Raw genomic sequence first — 21276 nt, forward strand, 5'->3', positions numbered from 1 at the left:
AGTGAACCAGAAAGTTAATAAAGAAGCGTACTCACTCCTACAGGGCACCACGGTTAATTGGAGAGGAGTAGCAGGCAACTGTGCAGAAGACTCACTGTATCTGTCTGCGAGATGGTCGGAACACTGCCTGTAGTATGCCATTGGTCAGAAGAAGCAAAGATAGTGAATGATGTACTAAGGAGACATACCCACTATGTTCAGGCTGATTATAAGAGATAGACGATTAGCACAACACCGATTATTTAGTCCTCCGAACATACGCAGCAAATAAGATCCCAAGGTAGCGCACCTAGGATACTTTCAAGTCAGCACGAGATGACAACCATGACAAACAAGCTACATACACCGAGATACAGAACTGTCATTAGAGACCAACGTTGCCTCTAGAATTAAATGTATTTTCATGGCTGTTCCTCTGACATGAGACTCCACTCACCCAGACCAGTTCGACCTATAAAACTATTCTTAGCGAGATGGCTGCAGTCTGCACCGGTCATACTATTGACATACCTCTTGAGCAAGTGTAAGTGCTGAAAATACTGGTAAGTCAGCAGTCCTTTAATATTATCATGCTCACCCCAATCATACGACAGTACAACAAAGGAGGCAACTGCGAAACCGCAGCCAAGGTTAGATTAAGACACCAGCTTCAACATCCGACTGCTCTCCACGAACCTACAAAATAGCTGGAAAAACGATGTGCAGTGATGGCCGACCACCAAGTGGGATCATTTGAGATTATTGTCATATTGGTAGAGAATGGGGGTGTGGGCGATGGGCTAATTTGGTACATGCATGGCAATGGCATATATACCACCACCCAGTGCTTGGATCACCAAAGTGAGATCGAGGGATGATGTCCGTTCCCACCTCGATTTACCAAAGGGAAAATCAATCCAGGCGCTCAACGTCAATGTTGATCGCGGAAAATTTGAATACCGCAAAAGATGAAAGGAGAATTGTTTGGGCAGATCAAAAATTCACTGTCAAAAATAGGGGATATCCACACGAAGCAAACAGATAACTTACGCTCTACCCGTGTGCGAGCACACATCTCAATGTCTACTATCCGTGCTCCTCGTCCTCGAGCCATCTGTCGTTTCATGAACACATTCTCGCTCTCTGCCTCGGTTATCGGGCCTTCGTATCATAAGGTTACCAATAATGATGAGCGCAGAATCTTCGATCTGCATCGTGACGTTGGTGGGGGCGCTGACAGGGCATCGGTTAGTACAGCCAGAGATAGATGGCTCAGTTGGGAATCCCTGATTGATATGCAGTAAAGATACAATGTCCCAAGATTAAGACAGGCGCTGAGAGAGGACACGGATAAAGAAGACTCGGTCGCGTTGATATGACTGCATGAAGCTTGATTTGTTGTTCTTCAAACTGTATAGGCTGATTTCGTAAAACTTGATTGACGGGCGTCAGCAGCGCCCATATCCAAGGGTTGATTTGGATAAGAAGGACCGAAGGCGGCAACATTCTGTTGGCACGTCATCAGAATAGAATGAGTTGAGAGAGTAGCTCATCCGTACCACACAGTTGCCAATGCGCACCCCTAGACTCTTGTTCAAATGAAAACCTATGCAAAACTTTGTCTAAAAAGGCCTAGGCGTGATACGAGCCTTCGAAAAAACTTGCTATGTGATGATTCTCGATGAACATCGGCAGTCTCCCTGAGCATAACAGGACATCCGAGATTATTCAACGAGGGGAGCTTACTATGTCAACATGTCAGAAACATTGGATATGTAAAACATGGATGAAGCAGACCGATTACTCGCCTCTATAACCATTTCAATCAATAATTCGCGTCCTAAGCATATACACACCTTCCGAGTCTCGCCCTCCACCTTGGTCATTGGCCCATAATATTACAAGGATGTCAATAAATGGTAAGTGCGGAATCCGATACAAGACACATCGCACTCAATTTGCAGCATGTGGTTGATGGGATGTGGATGCATCAATCGTCACAGCCTGGTTCATGATACATGATTGATGTGCGGTGAATACAACACCATCCCTCAAAATGAGAGACGAAGACCCGGGCTGCCGGACATCATCCTTACAACTACAGGAAGCCTTCAAATTATGCGATGAAAGATTGATGATCACGTTCTTGATGAGCACCGGTCAGCTGAATTGCAGCTGTTGGCAATTGTCATTCAATACAAAAGTTAGAAAAAGAAGTAGATGTAGGAGTGGAAATAATGTACGTAAGGGCAGTGCCACTCCGATATAAACGCGCGTTACGGTAAATCCATCAAGCAATTGATGGATCTTGTATGTTATTGGGGTGGAATGTGGGTGAATAACTTGCATTGTTTGCTGTGTAGGGTTGTGGATAGAGACGGACAATAGTACATTGGATTTATGCAAGTGCGCCTAAGTTTCGCCATCGACCGCGTTCTGGAAGAGCGAACCCAAGAATGAAGAAGCTGTTTGCATGGGGAGGTGTAAGCGACAAATTACATAAGTTAGAAAAGCGAGTGGTGGTCGTACAGTGACCACTTGGCTAGTCAAGATGGACGGTGTCTACGAGTCGAAGAGCATTATGCATTGACAGTACTATGATTAACAGTTATTTGCCAACACAATGAAATAAAAAGTCCAGTTTGCGTTTTCGATGGACACAAGACATGCCAGGAATAAGCGAGTCGGGGGCTGGCGCCGTCACATTATGATGCGTATTACATAATCGAACGCGATGGAGTTCAATAAACTTGTCCAGCATCAGGAAAACCTTAACTTACTTACAAACTCCAAAACTGCAATCATGTCTATGCACATATTCGGCTACGAGGTAAGTCTGGTAGGTTGATGACTTATTGTGCTCGACATCACTAGGTTTTATCCAGGCAACCGAGGAAAAAGCTGAAAATGCCCGTCTATCCTCTTTCGTCGGCGCCCTCGCCCTTGGCGATCTTGTGAAATCAACGCTTGGGCCAAAGGGCATGAACAAGATTCTGTAATCTGGATCCTCGGGAGATATCAATGTGACTAACGATGGCGCAACAATTCTCAAGTCCATCCAACTCGATAATGCAGCAGCCAAGATCCTCGTCAATATCTCGAAAATCCAAGACGACGAAGTCGGAGATGGAACTACGAGCGTGTGCGTGCTAGCAGCAGAGCTCCTGAGGGAAGCAGAGAAATTGATTGCTATGAAGATACATCCTCAGACAATTGTGGAGGGATACCGGGTTGCGAGCATCGCTGCGCTTGCCGCACTCGAGAAGGCAGCAGTCGATCACGCGTGAGTTTTCGCGTTTTTCGCGTCACTTTGAAATTTCTTACAGAAACGACTTGGTTTGCGTTCTAAAATAGCTCTGATGCTGCCCAGTTTCGCCAGGATCTTTTCAACATTGCTCGTACGACCCCGTCATCAAAAGTATTATCACAAGACAAAGATTACTTTGCCAACTTAGCAGTGGATGCTGTGCTTCGATTGAAGGTACGTTTTAATTGCTGTATTCGACGCTCGTATTGACTATCTTCGAGGGTTCGACGGATCTAGAGCACATCCAGATCATCAAGAAGGTCGGAGGCAAACTCACAGACTCATACCTTGACGAAGGTAGGCTGAGAGACGCGACCAATCTTGCTTATCTCACGAGCATACTCAAAGGTTTCATTCTTGACAAAACTAATGCTGTCAACTCGCCCAAACGGATAGAGAACGCGAAAATCTTGGTCGCAAATACCTGTATGTGTGCGACCATCTCGTGTGAATTTGGAACTGAGGCACGGTCCCTCAAAAGCGATGGACACTGATAAGATTAAGGTCTTTGGAGCCAGAGTAACAGTGGACTCGACAGGAAAACTTGCTGAGCTCGAGCGGGCTGAACGGGTACTTGCCCGCTTGCATTACTTCATCAATTTTCTAACGATGCACTGCAGGAAAAAATGAAAGCCAAAGTAGACGCGATCGCCGCACATGGTATCAATTGCTTTGTCAACCGGTAGCTCATCTACAATTACCCTGAGTCTCTCTTGGCAGAGAAAGGTATTGTGGTGATTGAGCACGCCGATTTTGAGGGTGTTGAGCGGCTATCACTTGTCACTGGTGGTGAAATTGCAAGCACGTCCGACAGACCAAATCTAGTCAAACTTGGGAAATGCGACTTTATCGAGGAAATTATCATTGGCGAGGATAATGTCGGCGCGATCGTTTACTCACTGATCCTGCGCTGATCAGAAGTCAGCTCATAAAATTCTCTGGCGTGGCTGCGGGCGAAGCCTGCACTGTTGTGCTACGTGGTTCAACTAATCAGATGGTCGACGAGGCCGAGCGCTCACTGCATGATGCTCTTTCTGTCTTATCGCAGACAGTCAAAGAAACACGGATTGTCTTGGGCGGTGGATGTTCTGAGATGTTCATGAGTTGTGCTGTGGAGGAGGCCGCGCGGAAGGTTAAGGGCAAGAAGGCGATAGCTGCTGAGGCATTTAGCCGTGCGCTGAGACAAATACCTACTATCCTTGCGGACAACGCTGGCTATGACTCTAGCGACCTCGTCGCCAGGCTAAGAGCAGCTCATTATGAGGGGCAGTCAGATGTCGGACTGGGTATGACTGCATTCTTTTCAAGTTGATCCCGAACTTATAAGATTTTCAGATATGAATCAGGGCACCATCGGTTCGATGAGGCAACTTGGTGTTACGGAAAGCTATAAACTGAAGCGGCAGGTCGTCCTCAGTGCAAGCGAAGCAGCGGAGATGATAATACGGTATGCAGCGCACCTTTCGGATAATGAGGCCCTCTTTTGACCTTGGATGTGAACAGGGTGGATGATATTCTACGTGCTACGCCTCGGAAGCGTGAAGCGGTATGACCAGAGATTTATTGCAGGAAGTAAACAGGGATGCTCGTGGTAATCATTAATAGTTGTCTCTGTAGAGCCCGGAATGATTGTTATAACTTATGACTCGCTCAAAAGTGCCAGGCGTTGATCAATCTTCGGCCCCATATTGTCTCCATTTAGCAATTTCATTTTGGTCGCTGCATGTGGCTGCCACCCCTGTATTTCCTTTCAAATTTGTGCAACAGTGTAGACACTCGCGAGGCTTCTGAGTGTCCTTTGACAAACATTATCCATCGATCGTGACAGTTATACAGGCTAAAGCCGCTTCTGCCTTTTTCGTCGATTATGGACGCGAAATGTCAATTACCCGTGAGATCAGGAAAATTTTATTTGCCGTGGAACTCAACACAAAACTAGGTTTCACCATGCTCAGCGACAAATGGGAACAGCCCCCCTATTTACCTCAAAGAGTTCGGGACGCCACACAATGAAACGGATGGCACCCTTACACACCTCTGTACCAAGTTTCTGAACAGATCCAGCGCGATCAGCCAACCCAACATTGATGTGATGTTCGAAAGGATATGTGAAGACGGTCTTTACGACCGAGATCAGCGTCGATGGACGGATCGCAGCCACTATTCCGATGCTCTACTATTCCTGAACTGCCTGACAGAACGGTCATATGCAGCACTTTCCACAATGCCAGCTTCCGAGACGAAGCTCCCAAAGCGCCGCATTTGGGTCATGCATCCGACTGAATCATCAGTGAAAATCTCCGAGCATCAGGTATTACTTCTCGTGAATCATGACTCTCATGGTGTATCGGCCATGGATGAGGTGCACGCAATCGCAGAGCTTATATCTGATCATGACGCCCCACATGATCAAAGTGCTCTTCCATCGACCGCCAGTACCTCTCTCTCCCGATATGATCGCCCTTTTCTGTTTGGTCTATCGATCCAGAAATCAAACACTGTGCACCTAGTCAAGTATGATCGATACGGTTTTATGACCACCCCATTTCACATCCATCGCCATCCATGGGCAGTCCTTGGCTGCATCGACACATTGGCTACGTCTGATAGCTATCATCTAGGGTGTTATCACAGCGTTGAGTCTGCTCCGATTCAACCAGACAATGTATCCTCCCGATCCATCAAGACGACTTATTATCAGAAAGCTACCCATTTGCGGCAGAGCGCAGGTCACCACACGCGCGTCAGACTAACAAGACCACCGGTCTTCGGGTCCTTCGACGGATCGTTGTTCCCTTGTAATTGCCCCTTCCAATGGAAATTTATCTCAGATTGCGGTGCCGCTCCTCAGGACCATGCACAGTTTTTGGATGAACTGAAAAATCTCGAGGGGGTACCAAAAATGGGGGGACATCGATCTATGACGGTTGACTGTACGATCACCCACGAGAAGAGACTTTTTGGTCCACGGCATCTGATGGTTGAGAGCGTCGTCCAAACCGTAGAGCATCTCATCGACATCACCTACTTTTCATCCCGCAAGGAGTTTTTCTCGGCGATAATATCATGCATAGAAAGTGAGTAATGACGTATTGTACAGTCCGACACGATGTTAAATGTGCACAATAGCCCACCGTACTGCGTATTTCTCGCACAAGCTGCTTCACAATGACATCAATCCGCACTCCATCTGTCTGAACGTGAATGATCCAAGTGACGAGAATGTCATACCATTTTGGAATTCCGATGGAACACCTCCCATACGGCAAGCGATGCTCCGTGGGTGGAGATTCGCAAAACACATGGACAATCCTGGAAACCAGATGATCAGTCTTCACAGACTCTCGGTGAGGCTTCTGAGGACCTGTATTATTTCAGCGACTAGAGGTTTTGTAGGAATACTTAGCAACAGAAGTATTGTGGCACAAGAATTGTTCGCCACGACGAAGACACGATCTGGAATCATTCCTCTGGGTCATGCTTTTCATTTGCATCAATTTTATCGGACCTTATAGCCAAAGACGCACGAGACTACCCAGCCGGGTACCCAAGTGGTTGCAGCCAGATCTAATGCCTTCGTATCGGCTAGACATATCTCAGGAGAGATTCCAGGTGAAGGACTGGACTTTCACCTGCAGAGCGTGCTTTTCAAATTACTTCAATCATCCGCCTATTGTGACAGGTCTTGCACATCTCGCCTCAAAGCTATCGCCTCCAGGCTCCATGAAAATTAAATCCAATGGTAGCAAGTCTGTCACTTTCCCGGAAAATCCTGTCACGCATGATGACATGATTTTGGTGCTGAGAAATATTATAGCAGAGCTCCCAGTAGAACAACCACCACCGGAGGATGATATCCGAAAAGCAAGGGAAATATATAGAAGTATAGAGAGTTCAGTATCTTATCGGGCTCCAAATACCTACAACTGATCGCTATCGCCAACCATATAGATGATGGGATATTCAATGGGCATGATCCATATTCCTCCGTGATATCAGTACAAGTTTAATCAACATTTGGAAGGTGTCCGGTCTTCTCGACGTTCAAAAGGATTTCTTTCAACATCTCATGACAAATGGTGGCTTTGAGGAAAAGATCACATTGACTTAGAATCACCATTAAGTTTATTGTACAGCCTAAATCAAAAAGAGGGCATACCCATTATACCCCGGGGGTGGTGGAAGTTCAGTTCGTCTTTCATCTTCCCACATGTTTGCTAATCGTCTATCAATCCATATTGCACTAGGAATGTGCGACGATAGCCATGGGATTTCAAGAACGTCTGCTTCATTATGAAGCATTGCATAGCGCGGGCCAAGAGGAGGGGGGAAGATTGGACTAGCCGGATTGAATCGCAGAGGAGACACGAACCGAATGATTTGTGACTGTCGATTGCTGATGAGGCGGGAGTATTTTTGGACAGCCCAGGTAATATCGAGAGGCCCGTGTATATCCACAGAGGCAGCAGCAAAAGAGCGAAGGAGGGAATGGGCTTTTGCGAGCTCATTTTTTGTATTCACGACGAGTTTAGATAACGGGTGGTCCAAAGACAGTAAATCTGGGTGGTTGTCACCAAATCTGACAAATACATCTCGCGCCGGCACATGAATCTCGCTTTGTGACCAACGATGGCGGGGAATTACCCATCGCGAGATGATGCATCCAGAAAAGGCGAGGACGGGGACAACCATGATGAGTTTCTCCCAAAGTAAGTGAGTTGAATACAGGATAACTGAGCAGCTGATAAGCCATGCAATATACTCCAAAATAGAGAGCTCGATGGCCTTCTCAAGTGATAGCGCTACACATCTGGGCAAAACACTTGGAGCTGCCAGGAAAGGCTGCACAGTGTTACGGCTAGTGAACAGAAGTATGAGCACGATTGTTGTGACTGGCTGCCAGCCCGCTGGGGCCAAAAGATAGCAAAGCCCCGTGGCACATGCGGCATCTAGTGGAATATTCATGCTGCCGAGCGGTAGGATGACGAGTTGTTTGTCCTTGCTAGAAATTGAAGGTGCTGGTAAACAGGCACAAATACGTTGAGCTATTTATGTCGCTAGGGTTCACAAATTTCATCTCTGATAGTATATCGGTCAGTACACCCGCCTGTCAGCAAGCAGCCCGCGGGAAAACGGAGTTCGATTCTCCGTCAGAGAGACATTTTTGTACTTGAATGAATTTTTGAGAGTGCAACTTGATTGTCACTTAGCAGACGTCGTGTTAATGGTTCATATGTAAAGAGATCTACTTACTTGATCCACTAAGAATAGGCAACTGCACAGGTTTGCCAAGTTTTGCCAATGCGCCAAGTGCCAGTTGTGCCGGCACTTGGCCGAAACTCAGCCCAAATTAGTTTTGCGTGGGTCGCAGTTCTGAGACCCCCCGTACCCCTGGCATACTCGTGCCTTCCACATATCGCTCAGTTGTGCAAAGTACTACGGACGCTTCTTATGTAAGCTTTGGCAGCGCTTCAGCACCTAACTATGATGTTATAGGTGCACATTTATTATTGCGCGTTGCGCGGCCTGCGCGGTGCCCGCTTTGGTGACCCGTTTGTTGTTGCCCGTTTGGTACCTGTTGTGATGTCTGCGCGCTGCCCTTTGTATAGTCTGCGCGCTGCCCGTTCAATTGGTGACTCGGGCTCTAGCCATGTCTTTCCATTTTTTTGCCAGTATTTTTTGCAGGGCTGCATCTTACTACTAAAAATAGAGCTCATTGGAATACAACAAGACGAGTAAGGACATCAAAACAATGTATTCTATGCTTCTAGTGAAGGTTCGAAAATCAATTTATCTGCAAGGCAGTTACAAGCTTCATCGACGAATTGATCAGCGTGATTGAATGCTGCTCCCTCCCCAATAATCTTGAACATAAGCTCCTTGCACCCTCCACTAACACGCCCGAACTGCAAATCTTTAAAGCATTTGACAGCTTCACGATATGGTTGTGGGTTTCGTCCATCGAGAAGGAAACGAGCCATGCCATTCCACCAGATAGCATGCCAGTCCTCATTACAGCCTACTGGATCTTGGCAGTTGCTGGTGTGCATCAAAATTTTGGGCTCTTCTGCAGCCACAATACGACGATGTTCTTCGAGAGCCGCTTGCACATAGACCAAGGTCGTAAACATGTCGTTGCCTAATAGTTCTCGGTGTTGTGCAGTCAATTGGGTAATGGGAGTGTCGACACATCAGTAAATTACAATGTTCTGTGTAGAGCTGTACAGAGCTGTACAGTGTCACAGTGCCACAGCTTGGTCCCTTCTGTCCAGCTACATCTTTTCTGTGCAGCTCTGTACAGAACCTCCCAGCAGAGCCACAGAACTCACAGTGACAAAGCATTGCCTAGTAAATAGAACAAAATAAATTCGCATTTTTGACATTTTCAAGTGTCATTGGCAAGAATTGAACTTGAGGCTTCACAAAGTTCAGCAACAAAAATAACACAAACTTACCATTACACCATAGTGTCTTTACTTTTCCTCTCTCTCACAATAATATATATACCAATGATTCTCAAGCCTCATAACATTGTCAAGTTGAAATCTATAGTCAAACCCCATTATAACTTGCTCTTATTGAAATCTATAGTCAAACCTCAACATAACTTGCCCTTATTGAAATCTTCAAAAAAACTAATCCTTATTTTTGACTAGAAAACTTCAAGTTGGAGGTTTACTAGTACAAAGTGTGAAATTTGTGAATTCCAACAAGTTTTAATTAGTCAATAGGTTTAGCACTTTTTGTCCTAACAATGAATTTTAATAAGCTTTAGTTTACAATAAGGCTTAGTGTTGATGTTTAACTAAAGAAAAGACTTAGTGAAAATTTTGTCATTTATTCTGTGGATTCTGTGAGTCTGTAGCACACTGTGAGAATCTGTAAGTCTGTGGCTCTGGGATCCTGGGATTCTGTGATGTCTGTCACACTGCGAGAATCTGTGTGAAAGCCAAAGTCTGTGAAGGTTTAGTGATTTACTGATGCAAGTCGCTTGAAGGCGAATGGGAAGATTGCGCTTGTGTTATACTGTATGGCAAGGTTAATGAGCTGAGCGGGGTGGAAATGATAGCAGGTAGACTGAATGCGAGAAACAACGAATTTTTGAGTATGAGAACATTGATACATGTCGCAGAAATGCAGAAAATTTGACAGTTCTTCAATGGTGTATTGGCCGGTGCGTGCTCTACAACTGGTTTAGCAGCTTGATGAAAGGTCTATAGAACAACGACTTACCTGCCAAAGGTATGTTCAAGGAACAATTCAAACATCTCCCGTGTTGTACCATTGAGACGGATGGGCCTCTCATCACTTTTCCCATCCATCTCTTCCAATCCAGCAGTTTCAGTAGCAGAAAACATGTCATTGAATGTTTCAGAATTTGAGGACAAGACTGAGCCGCAGAGCCTATATAGCACATTATCGATCTGTTGATGTGAGGGCACTCAAACTGCGTAAGTGACTTGATACATCAATCGAAAAACCTTACCTGAATGACATGGCTTGCATTAGAAAAATAATAGACAGGATGTCAAGTTGGCATGGTAGGAGTGGGAGCGCCTGGCATAGTTTCTACACTTCGATGTTTGATGGAAATTAAGTTCAAAAAATGTTCAACACAACACGGCATAGCACATCACATGAGTTGCGGATTGATGGACTTACTCTTCTACTGCTTCCAAATCATGATGGAGAACATTCATTTAACCTTTGGATTCTACAGCTTCCAAATCATAGAGAACATTCACTCCGACACTCACTCACTTCTCATCGACACCTACTCACTTCTCATCGACACTTATAAACAGCTAGCCTTTGTTCTGGATGCCAGAAATTTTTGGGTTGCCTAAATTGGAAGTTTGAGACAAGCAGTTCGCATAATCCAAACAACACCAAACAAAGGTGCAAAAGCGAAGCACTCGCACCAGCGCCCTATTGCCTAATTAGGAAGGCCTGCCTGCCCCACTCAATAACAAGTACAACTCACTATATCATTACCCAGGCTGTCATCATTGAGCAGGAATTCTTGACAGGTTTGTTATTGCTTTCATTCTGTCTATCTTATGCTGACTGTCTCTCTGTATCCTCTCCCTGTTGGCCTCACTGGCACGAATGTTGGATTACGCTTTCCCATGCACTATACCATACGCCCATATGTTCAGCGTGCGGCGCATTCCATTTCAACCCTGCCATATGGCATGGGTTTTGACGCTGCTACTATACCACATGCCCATATTCAGCGCCCGGCACATTCCATTTCAACCCTGCCATATGGCATGGGTTTCGATGCTGCTACTATACCACATGCCCATATTCAGCGCGCAGCGCATTCCATTTCAACCCTGCCATATGCACGGGTTTTGACACTACTACTATAAAATTAACGAATCCTCTTGGTGCTGTTTCTTACAGTATGTAGATATATGTGAATGACTGACTGTAGGTGTTCAGATCTACATCATGTGTGTATGTGAGTGTTTGGTGAGTGTGAGCATCCTGCTGCTTGAACTCGTCGAAGTTATTGTGATGCCTAGTATGCTACCACAGATGCTTCCTCACTTTCCACCTTGCACAATGGCCCATACTCCATGGCCAGCTAACTTCCTTGTTGCCCATGATACATTGTCAGACATTTACAGACACGCTTATCGCATTCTGAACCAAGAGGATGCAGACTCTCTTCAGCTCACATTTCATTTAGAGGCCATAACGGCTGATGCCATACCATTACTCGAAGCATTTGAAGTTGATCCTCGAGGATTGGAAGTGCGGGATTGGCTATCTGACGCTGCTACTTTACTGGGGAGTTTGTCTGTCCAATTATCATCATTTTGACATAATATTGAGACTTGGTGATTCCTTTTATTCTTACCATTACATTAAGACATCGCTGACTGCATTGACAGGGTGGATAGTGATATTATATTTCCTGAACCAGTGACCTTGTTGCGAACGAGCCGCCCAGGTCACCCAAAGAAGATCATAGACCTCGAATTCCTTGCCGACCCATTGTCCAACTCTCGATAAATCAAGCTTAGGGAACTGGCAGATATATTAGGAGTTCATAGAAATACTTTGCGGCTCTATATTAAACGCCATGGTATCCAAAGGAAGTACTCTGAACTCACAAACACTGATCTTGATGCTCTTATCCAGGAGTTCAAGAAAAAGCACCCGGACTCCGGTATACACTATATTATTGGCTTTCTCCACAGGCATGGCATCCACGTGCAGCATCATCGAGTGGTACATTCACTTCGTCGAGTAGACCGGTTGAGTCAGGTCCTGCGAGATCGACGGGTCAAAAGACGGCGAAAATACTATGTCAAGCAGCCCAACGCACTCTGGCACATGGATGGCCACCATAAGTTAATTAGATGGGGGATCGTAGTTCACAGATTCATTGATGGCTTTTGCAGGACGGTAAGTATATGTTTCGTGTGTTTATAAAACAAGCAGTTCATTAATGCAACCTCTTTTTCTATCAGATAACGGCACTGAACGCCAGTAATAACAACTGTTCAGCTACCGTTTTGGACTTGTTCAAACTCGCAATCAGAGAGTATGGTACTCCTTCTCGTGTGCGAGGCGATCGCGGTGGAGAAAACCTCGACGTCACCACTTACATGATAATGAGAAATGGACCGCGCCGCGCTTCATTTATGTGGGGATCGTGAGTTTTTCTTGCTTGAATTGTTTTAGTTGCTGACTCCATACATAAGCTCTACATGAAACTCTCGAATTGAGCGGCTGTGGGTTGAAGTCGGCACTCAGTTTGCTAGGCGATGGAGGGCGTTTTTACTCGGCTCGAAAATTGGCACATGCTCAACCCTCAGAATGCCAATCATCTTTGGTTGCTTCACGCACTTTTCCTTGACGATATCAATCAGGATTGCTCTGACTTTCGGGAAGAGTGGAATTGCCATCCAATATGGGGACCTGACACTAATGACAAGAGTCCAAAGGTAAGCTTGTGATTGCGTTTCAACTTGCTGAAGACCTCAATTTTATCCAGGACTTACGGTTCCTGGGACAAACACTATTTGGTGTATATCGTGACGATTGTGAGGGTGTTCACCCTGATGTGATTGAGGAGTACTACGGCATTCATGGTCGCCCTGCATCCTGACGACCACATCAAACTGGAGCAGGGCATCCTGCTGACGAGGAAGATGATGCGGATGAACAGTCGCCCGACATTATTGAGTCGATCAATGATCAGCAACGGCAGCACATCCATCATGACGCTGTCAGAGTTCCTTCACACAGGAGCGCTTTTGGTACTGACAAAGAAACACGAGAACAATTTTTTACAGTTCTTGCTGAAGTTGTCGCAAAGAAAATCACACCAGCGTATTGCCAACTGACACCAGATGAATGGGAAGGTGACCAGTATCCTGCCTTTGAGACGATACGTGCTGGTTGATGAGGTGTGAAAGAGCTTCAAGTCTCCCTTGCAGAGCCAATTTGGTTTCATTGAGCGAAACTATGGTGTCAAGCCTTGCTAGTTTTGACTACGTTTTTAGCTGATAGGGATTAGTCGGAACATGCGCTTGTTGAATAAATTTAAATTGTAACTTAATTTTCATGTCTTGAAGTCGTTCCTATACCTTAAGCTTCCCTGATGCGACTTGCTTGACCTGTCCCACAATCAACCAACAGTATGAACCGGGAAAACTTCTGCAGAGTGACTATTCCTGATGGTCAACTCTGCGACTGTGAAGACTTCTATGCTCGACATGGGGATGAAGGACACTGTGCCGAGTGTGGACATGGACGCAGTAAACATCCTCGGACTTGGAGGACAGTAGACACTGAACGTTCCGAAACACCCCAGGATGAAGAGGTTTGCCCAAGTTCCTCCAGTACTGCTGCAGTGAAAGAGATCTTTAACCGTGTAACTGCCAAGCGAGGAGGCTCGATTCTCTCAACTAAAGCTGCCAGAGAGGAGGCGTTGTCAATGCTTGCTTCTACTTGTCTTGCAAATTACAGTAAGCTTTCAAAGGGTCCAGGGCCATCAACTGGCTTGCAAAAGGTAATGTACTGTTAATATACTAACAAATGTTATCTACATATTCATGATTTGCTCTAGACTCGGAGGGATACTACTGCTAGTTCGCAACCTACCGGGAGCCAGGCAAAACAGAACACCGCATCCGCAACATCTACTTTCCGTGTTTCATCAGTTGGCATGATCATTTGCGGCGTTGATGTCAGTCGCGAACCTTCACTAACATTGCTCAAAAAGATCGCTGATATTCTTAATCCCTTCAGAGACATGGCGTCATCAGAGTGTCAAAAGCTCCATCCAAGAATGGTTTGAATGAGATCCAGGCCATGAAGAATTGCGGATGTTATGTGGATGAACAAGCGACATTCCATCATGATTGGTCTTACTCCAGAATCACTCAACTACTATGCAAGCTATTTCCAAAGGTCTTCAATTATCTGGACACAGATAGGTCCAGGAATGTGTCGTTGTCAGCAGGCCAGGATGAGAAGCTGATTTGGAGACTTTTGAACAAGAGTGGGCAAGTCTTGACTGTCCGACATTGCATGTCCGACTGGAACAGACTTAGCCAAGCACAAGGGCCGGGACAAAGCAAGCATAACAGAATCTCACCTTTGGTTTGGTGCGATCACCACTATATACACCTGATCGCTGTGCTAATAACTCGTGTTAGTCACCAGGAACCGTATTCCAGACACTGTGTACGAATCCTGGAACACCCAGCCCATTATAGCCGGTTCAGATTCCGAAGGCGATGGTGACAGTTCAGAGCTTTTCTCTGACATAGACAGCATCAGAGAAGATGCCGACCATAACCCTGAACTTGCTAGCTCCTTGATGGAGATGGATTTAAGCGACTCTGGAGACATTCACACCGACTACAAAGGAAAAGGTAAGCTGAGGATCTTGAAGACACCAATGGTCAATGGTAGGTCTGCATTCTGTTCCAGTTGACTCGGACAAAAAAGCTGACAATTGTGTATCTAGCCAAACGGACTCACACAGCACTCTCCCCTGATGAATTGCCGACAAATCAGAGAGTAGCAGTGAAAAGACTCAAGAGCAGTAAGTTGTTACTGTTGCCTTTTATAACATAAATCTGGACTCACATTTTTTGTTCATTAGAAACGGCTTCCGCCATCCCACGTTGTCTTACTACTTAAGGGTCTTATGTACAACGCATGTATAGTGACAACACAACTATACAGGATAAGACTTCTTGCCAGTCCTTAAGTACACGGTCTACGACTTTTCTAGTTTTCATGGTAGATAACATGTGAGTTCTTGGGAGGGTTTACTGATGTGTCCTCTTCTTGTTGTTCCCTGGTGGAATACTCGTAGATTCCCTAATGTTCTGATAGTAAGATCTGTTTCAATCTCGTAGGTCGTGTCTCAACCTATGAAAGTCTGTCTCAACTTTGTCGTGTTCTCGTGTCTCCCTTCCTGAAAAAGAGAGTGTCTGTCTTAAAATACATGAAGCCTAGTTAGAAAGCTGTTCTGGTGTTATATACTCAACCCCTGTAAGGTAGTATACAACAAGTAATGAAGTCTGTCTTAAATACGTAAAGCCTAGTACGAAAGCTGTTCTGGTGTTGTATACTCAACCCCTGAAAGGTAGCACACAACAAGTAGTTTATAAATAGATTGTTATATAAGCGACCCCTGTAAGGTAGTATACAACTAATCTCTGATATGATGTTTATCTTACTTCAAGGCACTCTTGGCCTGCACTTTAAGTCTTACGGACTCTCACGGTTTGAGAGAAGAGTGAAAAGTGGGAAGTTATTATTACTCAGTGTAGAATGGGCTCCTTTTATACCTTTTTGGGAAGCCATTTTACTAAGCATGACTCATCACAGCATTAGTAAGTCACTGGCTTACTAACCATGCCATTTGGCAGTGCTGAATCAGCTGCTTACAAAGTAGTTTACAAATAAAATTCATAATATTACAAAGCATGATAAATCATGACAAAGCATGACCAATCATGACAAATCCTTACAAATCAGATTATTGCCTATTACATGACATGCTTACAAACATATCTGGTGGCTCACTGAAGGATTCTGTGGCTGAATGAGCCTGAAACAAATAGAAACAAATGGAAACAAATGGAAGCCACATGACATATCATGCAGGATCCTTACAAAGCAGAATATTGCCTATCACATGACATGCTTACTAACACATCTTGGTGGCTCACTGGTGGCTGAATAAACCACATAAAAGAAATGAAAAGAAAAGGGGAAAGGTGAAAACTATCATACTGGAAATATAAATACAAGTAAATCTGTCAAAATGGAACCAATCATAATAATACAATGAGGTACACCTTAGTGTACTCTCTGTAGCTACTTCCTGTCTATCAATGTCATGGTATGAGTTCCATACCATGCATGACAATGTTACCTGCCTTTTGAGTCTCCTCTTTCACTCAGTCAGCTGAGCGTTCCAGGTGTACCAGCTCCACGCCCTACTTTCCCTGAATTATCATATCCAGTTGCAATTGTCTCTGTGAGTGAGGATGATATTTTGTGGCGCAGCCAGCCTCAACCCGACGACCCTTTTGCACCAGTGATGGTCAATCCGTGGGAATCCGAATATGCTATCAGGCCTGTCCATTACCTCGTTTGATCCTTTGACGTTTCAGTATCTTGTCTACGTGTTTAATTGCATTTTTTTGCTTATCTTGCACTATACTTCACTACTGCAGCATGATCCTTACAATACTCTTCGAGCTGAATGAATCAGGCATCAACGTTCAACGACTAATGATTTTGCACTGTCATTACATCTACTACATAGGACAAGGACAATAGCATCCCCTTCTTTGCTTTGATGTTGACTGTTTGACGTGCCAGGTAGTAGGGGACACATGTAGAAGATAATGCAGCCCTGCAAAAAATACTGGCAAAAAAAAAGGAAAGACATGGCTAGAGCCCGAGTCACCAATTGAACGGGCAGCGCGCAGACTATGCAAAGGGCAGCGCGCAGACTATGCAAAGGGCAGCGCGCAGACATCACAACAGGTACCAAACGGGCAACAACAAACGGGTCACCAAAGCGGGCACCGCGCAGGCCGCGCAACGCGCAATAATAAATGTGCACCTATAACATCATACCTAACCACCACCAACCGCATCCTCTGGCACCATTCCCTATCCGCGCGTCGAGCATAATCTCAATGCTGCGCTCCAAAGGTATGTTTTTTAAAATCTATATATGTGTGTACATTATTTACAAGACTAATCACTTCCTAGTTAAAGGCGGATGGATGAGCAGGATGTGGTCAGTGTTTAATGCTGCTTCGTTTTGTCCATGATTATGACGTGGGTCTTATTTGCACGCATGCTCAGGTCACTCGCGGGCGGATTGTCTCCTTAATTATGAGACTGTCAAATATTTCAGTGGGGAGGAGTATGATGCGCAGAGGTGTACGAAGGCTATTGGGGAGTATCAGAGTTTGGAGAAGAGGGCCGTTCGTGAGTGTTTTCGTGTCATCTTATTTCAAAAACCACGTCTTGATTCAAAATTATTTCTCATTCTCAAAACAAACCTGTGTTTCATTTCGCTCGCGAATGCAAATGCTGATCATACCTATAGTATGTCTCAACCTCCTGAACCTCGTACAAACGTTCACCATCACCTCCGGTCTTCTGATTAGTTCCTTGATCGTCGCGTCGTACATCACGAGGGGACAGAGTGATGCTAGCGATTCCGAGGTGTTTATCACCTATTATGCGCAGGTGGGTTTTTTTATCTCTTTTGTGTGGTGCAGAGCTAGTGTCCTCACTCCATCCCCATACTCATTCATCTTAACACATCACAGACAACGTATCCTTCTCCCACGACTACCAAACTTCTGCACTGCACAACATCTCCTTCAAAGTCCCCCGCGGCGGATGCGTTGCCCTCGTCGGCGAAAGCGGATCAGGAAAAAGTACCATCCTGTGCCTCTACCGTTTCCACGACCTCCAACCCAGCTCAGGACGTATTCTAATCGACGGGCAAGTCTGCGACCTCTAACCCGAATTTTATTTCTGACTGTTTTACATACAGTGCCCACGGGTACGGGTGCGGGTATGGCCTTTGATAACCGGAGGTTTACCCGTGCAGTTGCCTACCTTCCACTCCTTCGTTCTCTTCTCATCCATCTCCTTTCATCATTCTGAACCTTTCTTCCTCGTCTATTTCTTGCCTTCTTCCACTCCTTCTCTCATTCTGGTACCTTCGGGTGTCGTTCGCATATGTTCAAGCCACGTCAGCATTCGCTGACGTGCGCTGGGCATATGCGCTAAGCACTGGCGGTTGTTGGAATCGCGTGGGGGAGTAGATGGTGGTCTGGATGGTGCTGGCGGTGTTGATGCTTGCATGTTCATGGGTATACCCTTCACAGGTATGTACCCGCCGTGACCCGCACCCATACCCGTCACCTACCTGTACCCGTGATGATCCTTCTTGACGAAGCTGGCAGGGAGGAGGAAGTTCGCGTTCCAAGCTGTTCAGGGTCGGAGGGTGGGATCAGGACGGACAGTCGCTAGGTCAGTTACTATCCATGACTGTACAGAAACTGGCAGGCACCATTCCAATATGGTCGCTGTTAATCAAGGGCCTCGACAAAGAGAAGGCGGTGGATCGCCTGCATTAAATATTGACACCAGCTACTATCAGTCTTGTCGCACTAGTTGCACCTTTTCGCTCTTTGCTCGCGCAAACGCAAGGACAAAAAGGCTTGAAAAATCATCGTATTCCTCAGCTGCACGGAGTCTGTTGATTTTCACTGGCACTTGCTAGGCGATCCAACGATGGACGGTGGATATGCTGAGCGTACTGAGTCTGACAGAGACAAGAGTGACGGCGAAGATGACAAGACCGATGGATCTGCTGAAGAGGAGACAGTGCAAGACGAAAATATCATCGCTGCGCAGTCTTCGCTCCTTCCAGGCGCCTCAATCTTCCGTCTTCACTGCGGTTCCCTTCCTGCACCAAACCGTCTTGTCTCTCTATGCGGGTTCTCCGTTTTTCTTTCCTCAGAATCCAAGAAACCTGCTCCGCCGTCCTCTATTTTCATTTGTACGTCTGTGGCATGCCGTGGTCTCGACCTACCTCTGGTTCGTGCACTCAAGTACGACCTGCCGATTGAATGCGGCGCGGCTACCTACGTGCACAGAGTGGGACACACATCATATGCAGGAAAGGGCGGTAAAGCTTGGAGTATCGTTGCACACAGCGAATAAAATGAGTAGAGTGGAAGATGCATTGATGAGGGGCAATGTGACGACCAGCCCGACAGTGACAAAGTCAACATTACTCTTGAAGAGGCAAGCATCGAGAACGTGTTGACAAAGGGCTTTGGTGAAAAACGCGAAAAACGCGCTGCAGAAGAGCAATCGTCTTTGGAACAGCGATGCGGTGCTTATTGGTAGGTTGTGCAATACTATACGTTACAAGGTTTTGATTACAAGGCAAATCGTATTGGCGTGTAAAAGAGAGTTTGCAATAAGTGTGCACAGGTTGTTCTGCTGGTATAAAACTAGAACCTAGTAATGTGGATCGATACAGAACGCAACAAAAAGTAAACGCGAAGATACTTGATTAAATAGTCACAAACTAAGTACATCATGACGCTGGATGCTTAGAGACAACATCTTCAATAACAAGCGGTGAGCTAAATATTATCCGGCGTCCTACCGGTGCTCCTGCCAGTCTTGCGTAGCAAACACTGTTTGATTCATTTCTGACGTTTTGACGGGCTATTAGAGGTGTCCGGTTCGAGTGCACTGTTGTTATTGATCAGAAACTCATCCAAAGTGCGCTTTCTGGATGTGCCAACATGGAGTACAGCGGTGTTGGGCCCCGGAGAGGGGAAGGGTGGCCGAAGCTTCTGTTGTTGAGTGCCGGGAATTGGGACCGATGGCTGACAACCGTTCATGAGGCTGTGCGTTAAAGGTTCAAACTGAGGATGAAAGAGAATCAAAAGAGGTTTCACAAAATGAAAAAAAAAGTCAAACCTGAAGCAATGCAATAACTTTTGCAAGTTTTTGCCCTGCGGATAAAATATCAAGACAAGACCGCAGTCCCTTCAAACACCACTGCCGTTCGAGCCAGGAAAGGAGGTGACGATTCCAGAAAGCCTGGAATATATGGTTGAGAGTGTCGTTCCATGGATTTGGAGCACGCGAGAGGTGAACAACCCAGTTTTGAGATGCATACTTGAGAGCATCGGAAGATGATCGACTTCGTTCCTGTGCTTTGTTTGCGAAAGCTATAAAGAGATTCATAGCACGGATGATTTCCCTGTCAGGAACTTCTGGCGATGCAGAGGTGAAATGATCTTGGGGTATCAACGCCAGGAACACCGGAAACATTAAGAAATCCGGTAAGCTTTTGAGCTGCTGGACTACTTTGAAGGTTGGCAGTAAAGCTGATTCTGGGACAATGATATAGTTGCTGATTGCTTCCAACGTACTGGAGAATTCATCCGTAGTCACCCATACGGACCCTGCAGGAGTGGATTGCCACGCTTGGCCATGGGGCGTCTGGAGCCAGTCGTGCCCTTCCTGGGTCAGGAGCCAGTCTCGTCCCCCCTGGGTTTGCAGCCAGTCTCGTCCCCCCTGTGTCTGCAGCCAGTCTCGTCCTCCCTGGGTCTGCAGCCACTCTCGTCCTCCCTGGGTCTGCAGCCACTCTCGTCCTCCCTCAGTCTGCAGCCAGTCTCGCCCTCCCTCGGACTTCAGCCACCCTTGTCCCACCTGGGTCTGCAGCCACTCTCGTCCTCCTTCGGTCTGCAGCCAATCTCGTCCTCCTTCGGTTTCCAGCCACTGTCGTCCTGGCTCAGACTCCAGCCACTCTCGTCCTTCCTCGGACTCCAGCCACTCTCGTCCTGGCTCAGACTCCAGCCACTCTCGTCCTTCCTCGGACTCCAGCCACTCTCGTCCTGGCTCAGACTCCAGCCACTCTCGTCCTTCCTCGGACTCCAGCCACT

The 21276-nt window shown here is 46.1% G+C and overlaps 7 protein-coding genes and 1 non-coding gene across 8 annotated transcripts; 5 read left to right on the forward strand and 3 right to left on the reverse strand.

Annotated features, from left to right (window-relative positions):
* Positions 1–1095: 1095 nt before the first annotated feature.
* Positions 1096–1870, reverse strand: DFJ58DRAFT_756500 (uncharacterized protein). Its single transcript, XM_041388124.1, has 3 exons — positions 1777–1870; positions 1539–1724; positions 1096–1486 (listed from the first exon to the last, which is right to left on the reverse strand). The coding sequence occupies exon 3, from the start codon at positions 1483–1485 to the stop codon at positions 1252–1254; it is 234 nt and encodes a 77-aa protein (XP_041250527.1). The 5' UTR covers position 1486; positions 1539–1724; positions 1777–1870; the 3' UTR covers positions 1096–1251.
* A 912-nt stretch (positions 1871–2782) lies between these two features.
* On the forward strand, positions 2783–4838 carry DFJ58DRAFT_712949 (chaperonin Cpn60/TCP-1 family; the record flags this gene model as incomplete). The annotated part of the gene is made up of 12 exons (XM_041383898.1): positions 2783–2809; positions 2865–2933; positions 3033–3262; positions 3334–3460; positions 3508–3583; positions 3635–3712; positions 3768–3856; positions 3907–3960; positions 3994–4164; positions 4212–4572; positions 4622–4733; positions 4790–4838. The coding sequence occupies 12 exons, from the start codon at positions 2783–2785 to the stop codon at positions 4836–4838; spliced, it is 1443 nt and encodes a 480-aa protein (XP_041250528.1).
* Positions 4839–5095: 257 nt separating this feature from the next.
* Positions 5096–7392, forward strand: DFJ58DRAFT_256074 (uncharacterized protein). Its single transcript, XM_041379497.1, has 3 exons — positions 5096–6363; positions 6416–6633; positions 6683–7392. Exons 1-3 carry the CDS (start codon positions 5379–5381, stop codon positions 7214–7216), a joined length of 1737 nt encoding a protein of 578 aa, XP_041250529.1. The 5' UTR covers positions 5096–5378; the 3' UTR covers positions 7217–7392.
* Positions 7144–8265, reverse strand: DFJ58DRAFT_740985 (uncharacterized protein). Its single transcript, XM_041387120.1, has 2 exons — positions 7446–8265; positions 7144–7392 (listed from the first exon to the last, which is right to left on the reverse strand). The coding sequence occupies exons 1-2, from the start codon at positions 8249–8251 to the stop codon at positions 7293–7295; spliced, it is 906 nt and encodes a 301-aa protein (XP_041250530.1). The 5' UTR covers positions 8252–8265; the 3' UTR covers positions 7144–7292.
* A 97-nt stretch (positions 8266–8362) lies between these two features.
* On the forward strand, positions 8363–8444 carry DFJ58DRAFT_t18. Its single transcript has one exon. It is a non-coding gene; the product is annotated as a tRNA-Asp (tRNA).
* A 601-nt stretch (positions 8445–9045) lies between these two features.
* DFJ58DRAFT_650269 (uncharacterized protein) lies at positions 9046–9474 on the reverse strand (the record flags this gene model as incomplete). Its single annotated transcript, XM_041381571.1, has 1 exon — positions 9046–9474. A coding segment is annotated over one exon (429 nt), but the record flags the coding sequence as incomplete, so codon positions are not given.
* Positions 9475–13068: 3594 nt separating this feature from the next.
* DFJ58DRAFT_721301 (uncharacterized protein) lies at positions 13069–13709 on the forward strand (the record flags this gene model as incomplete). Its single annotated transcript, XM_041384793.1, has 3 exons — positions 13069–13248; positions 13299–13395; positions 13435–13709. The coding sequence occupies 3 exons, from the start codon at positions 13069–13071 to the stop codon at positions 13707–13709; spliced, it is 552 nt and encodes a 183-aa protein (XP_041250532.1).
* A 3688-nt stretch (positions 13710–17397) lies between these two features.
* Positions 17398–19531, forward strand: DFJ58DRAFT_909969 (uncharacterized protein; the record flags this gene model as incomplete). Its single annotated transcript, XM_041395167.1, has 9 exons — positions 17398–17494; positions 17555–17582; positions 17703–17776; positions 17898–18040; positions 18124–18234; positions 18354–18554; positions 18594–18690; positions 18769–18835; positions 19051–19531. Exons 1-9 carry the CDS (start codon positions 17479–17481, stop codon positions 19529–19531), a joined length of 1218 nt encoding a protein of 405 aa, XP_041250533.1. The 5' UTR covers positions 17398–17478.
* Between the last annotated feature and the right edge of the window lie 1745 nt (positions 19532–21276).

This window comes from Suillus subalutaceus, assembly GCF_016647625.1.
Source record: "Suillus subalutaceus strain FC151 chromosome Unknown DFJ58scaffold_3, whole genome shotgun sequence".
NCBI classification, from domain to species: Eukaryota; Fungi; Basidiomycota; class Agaricomycetes; order Boletales; family Suillaceae; genus Suillus; species Suillus subalutaceus.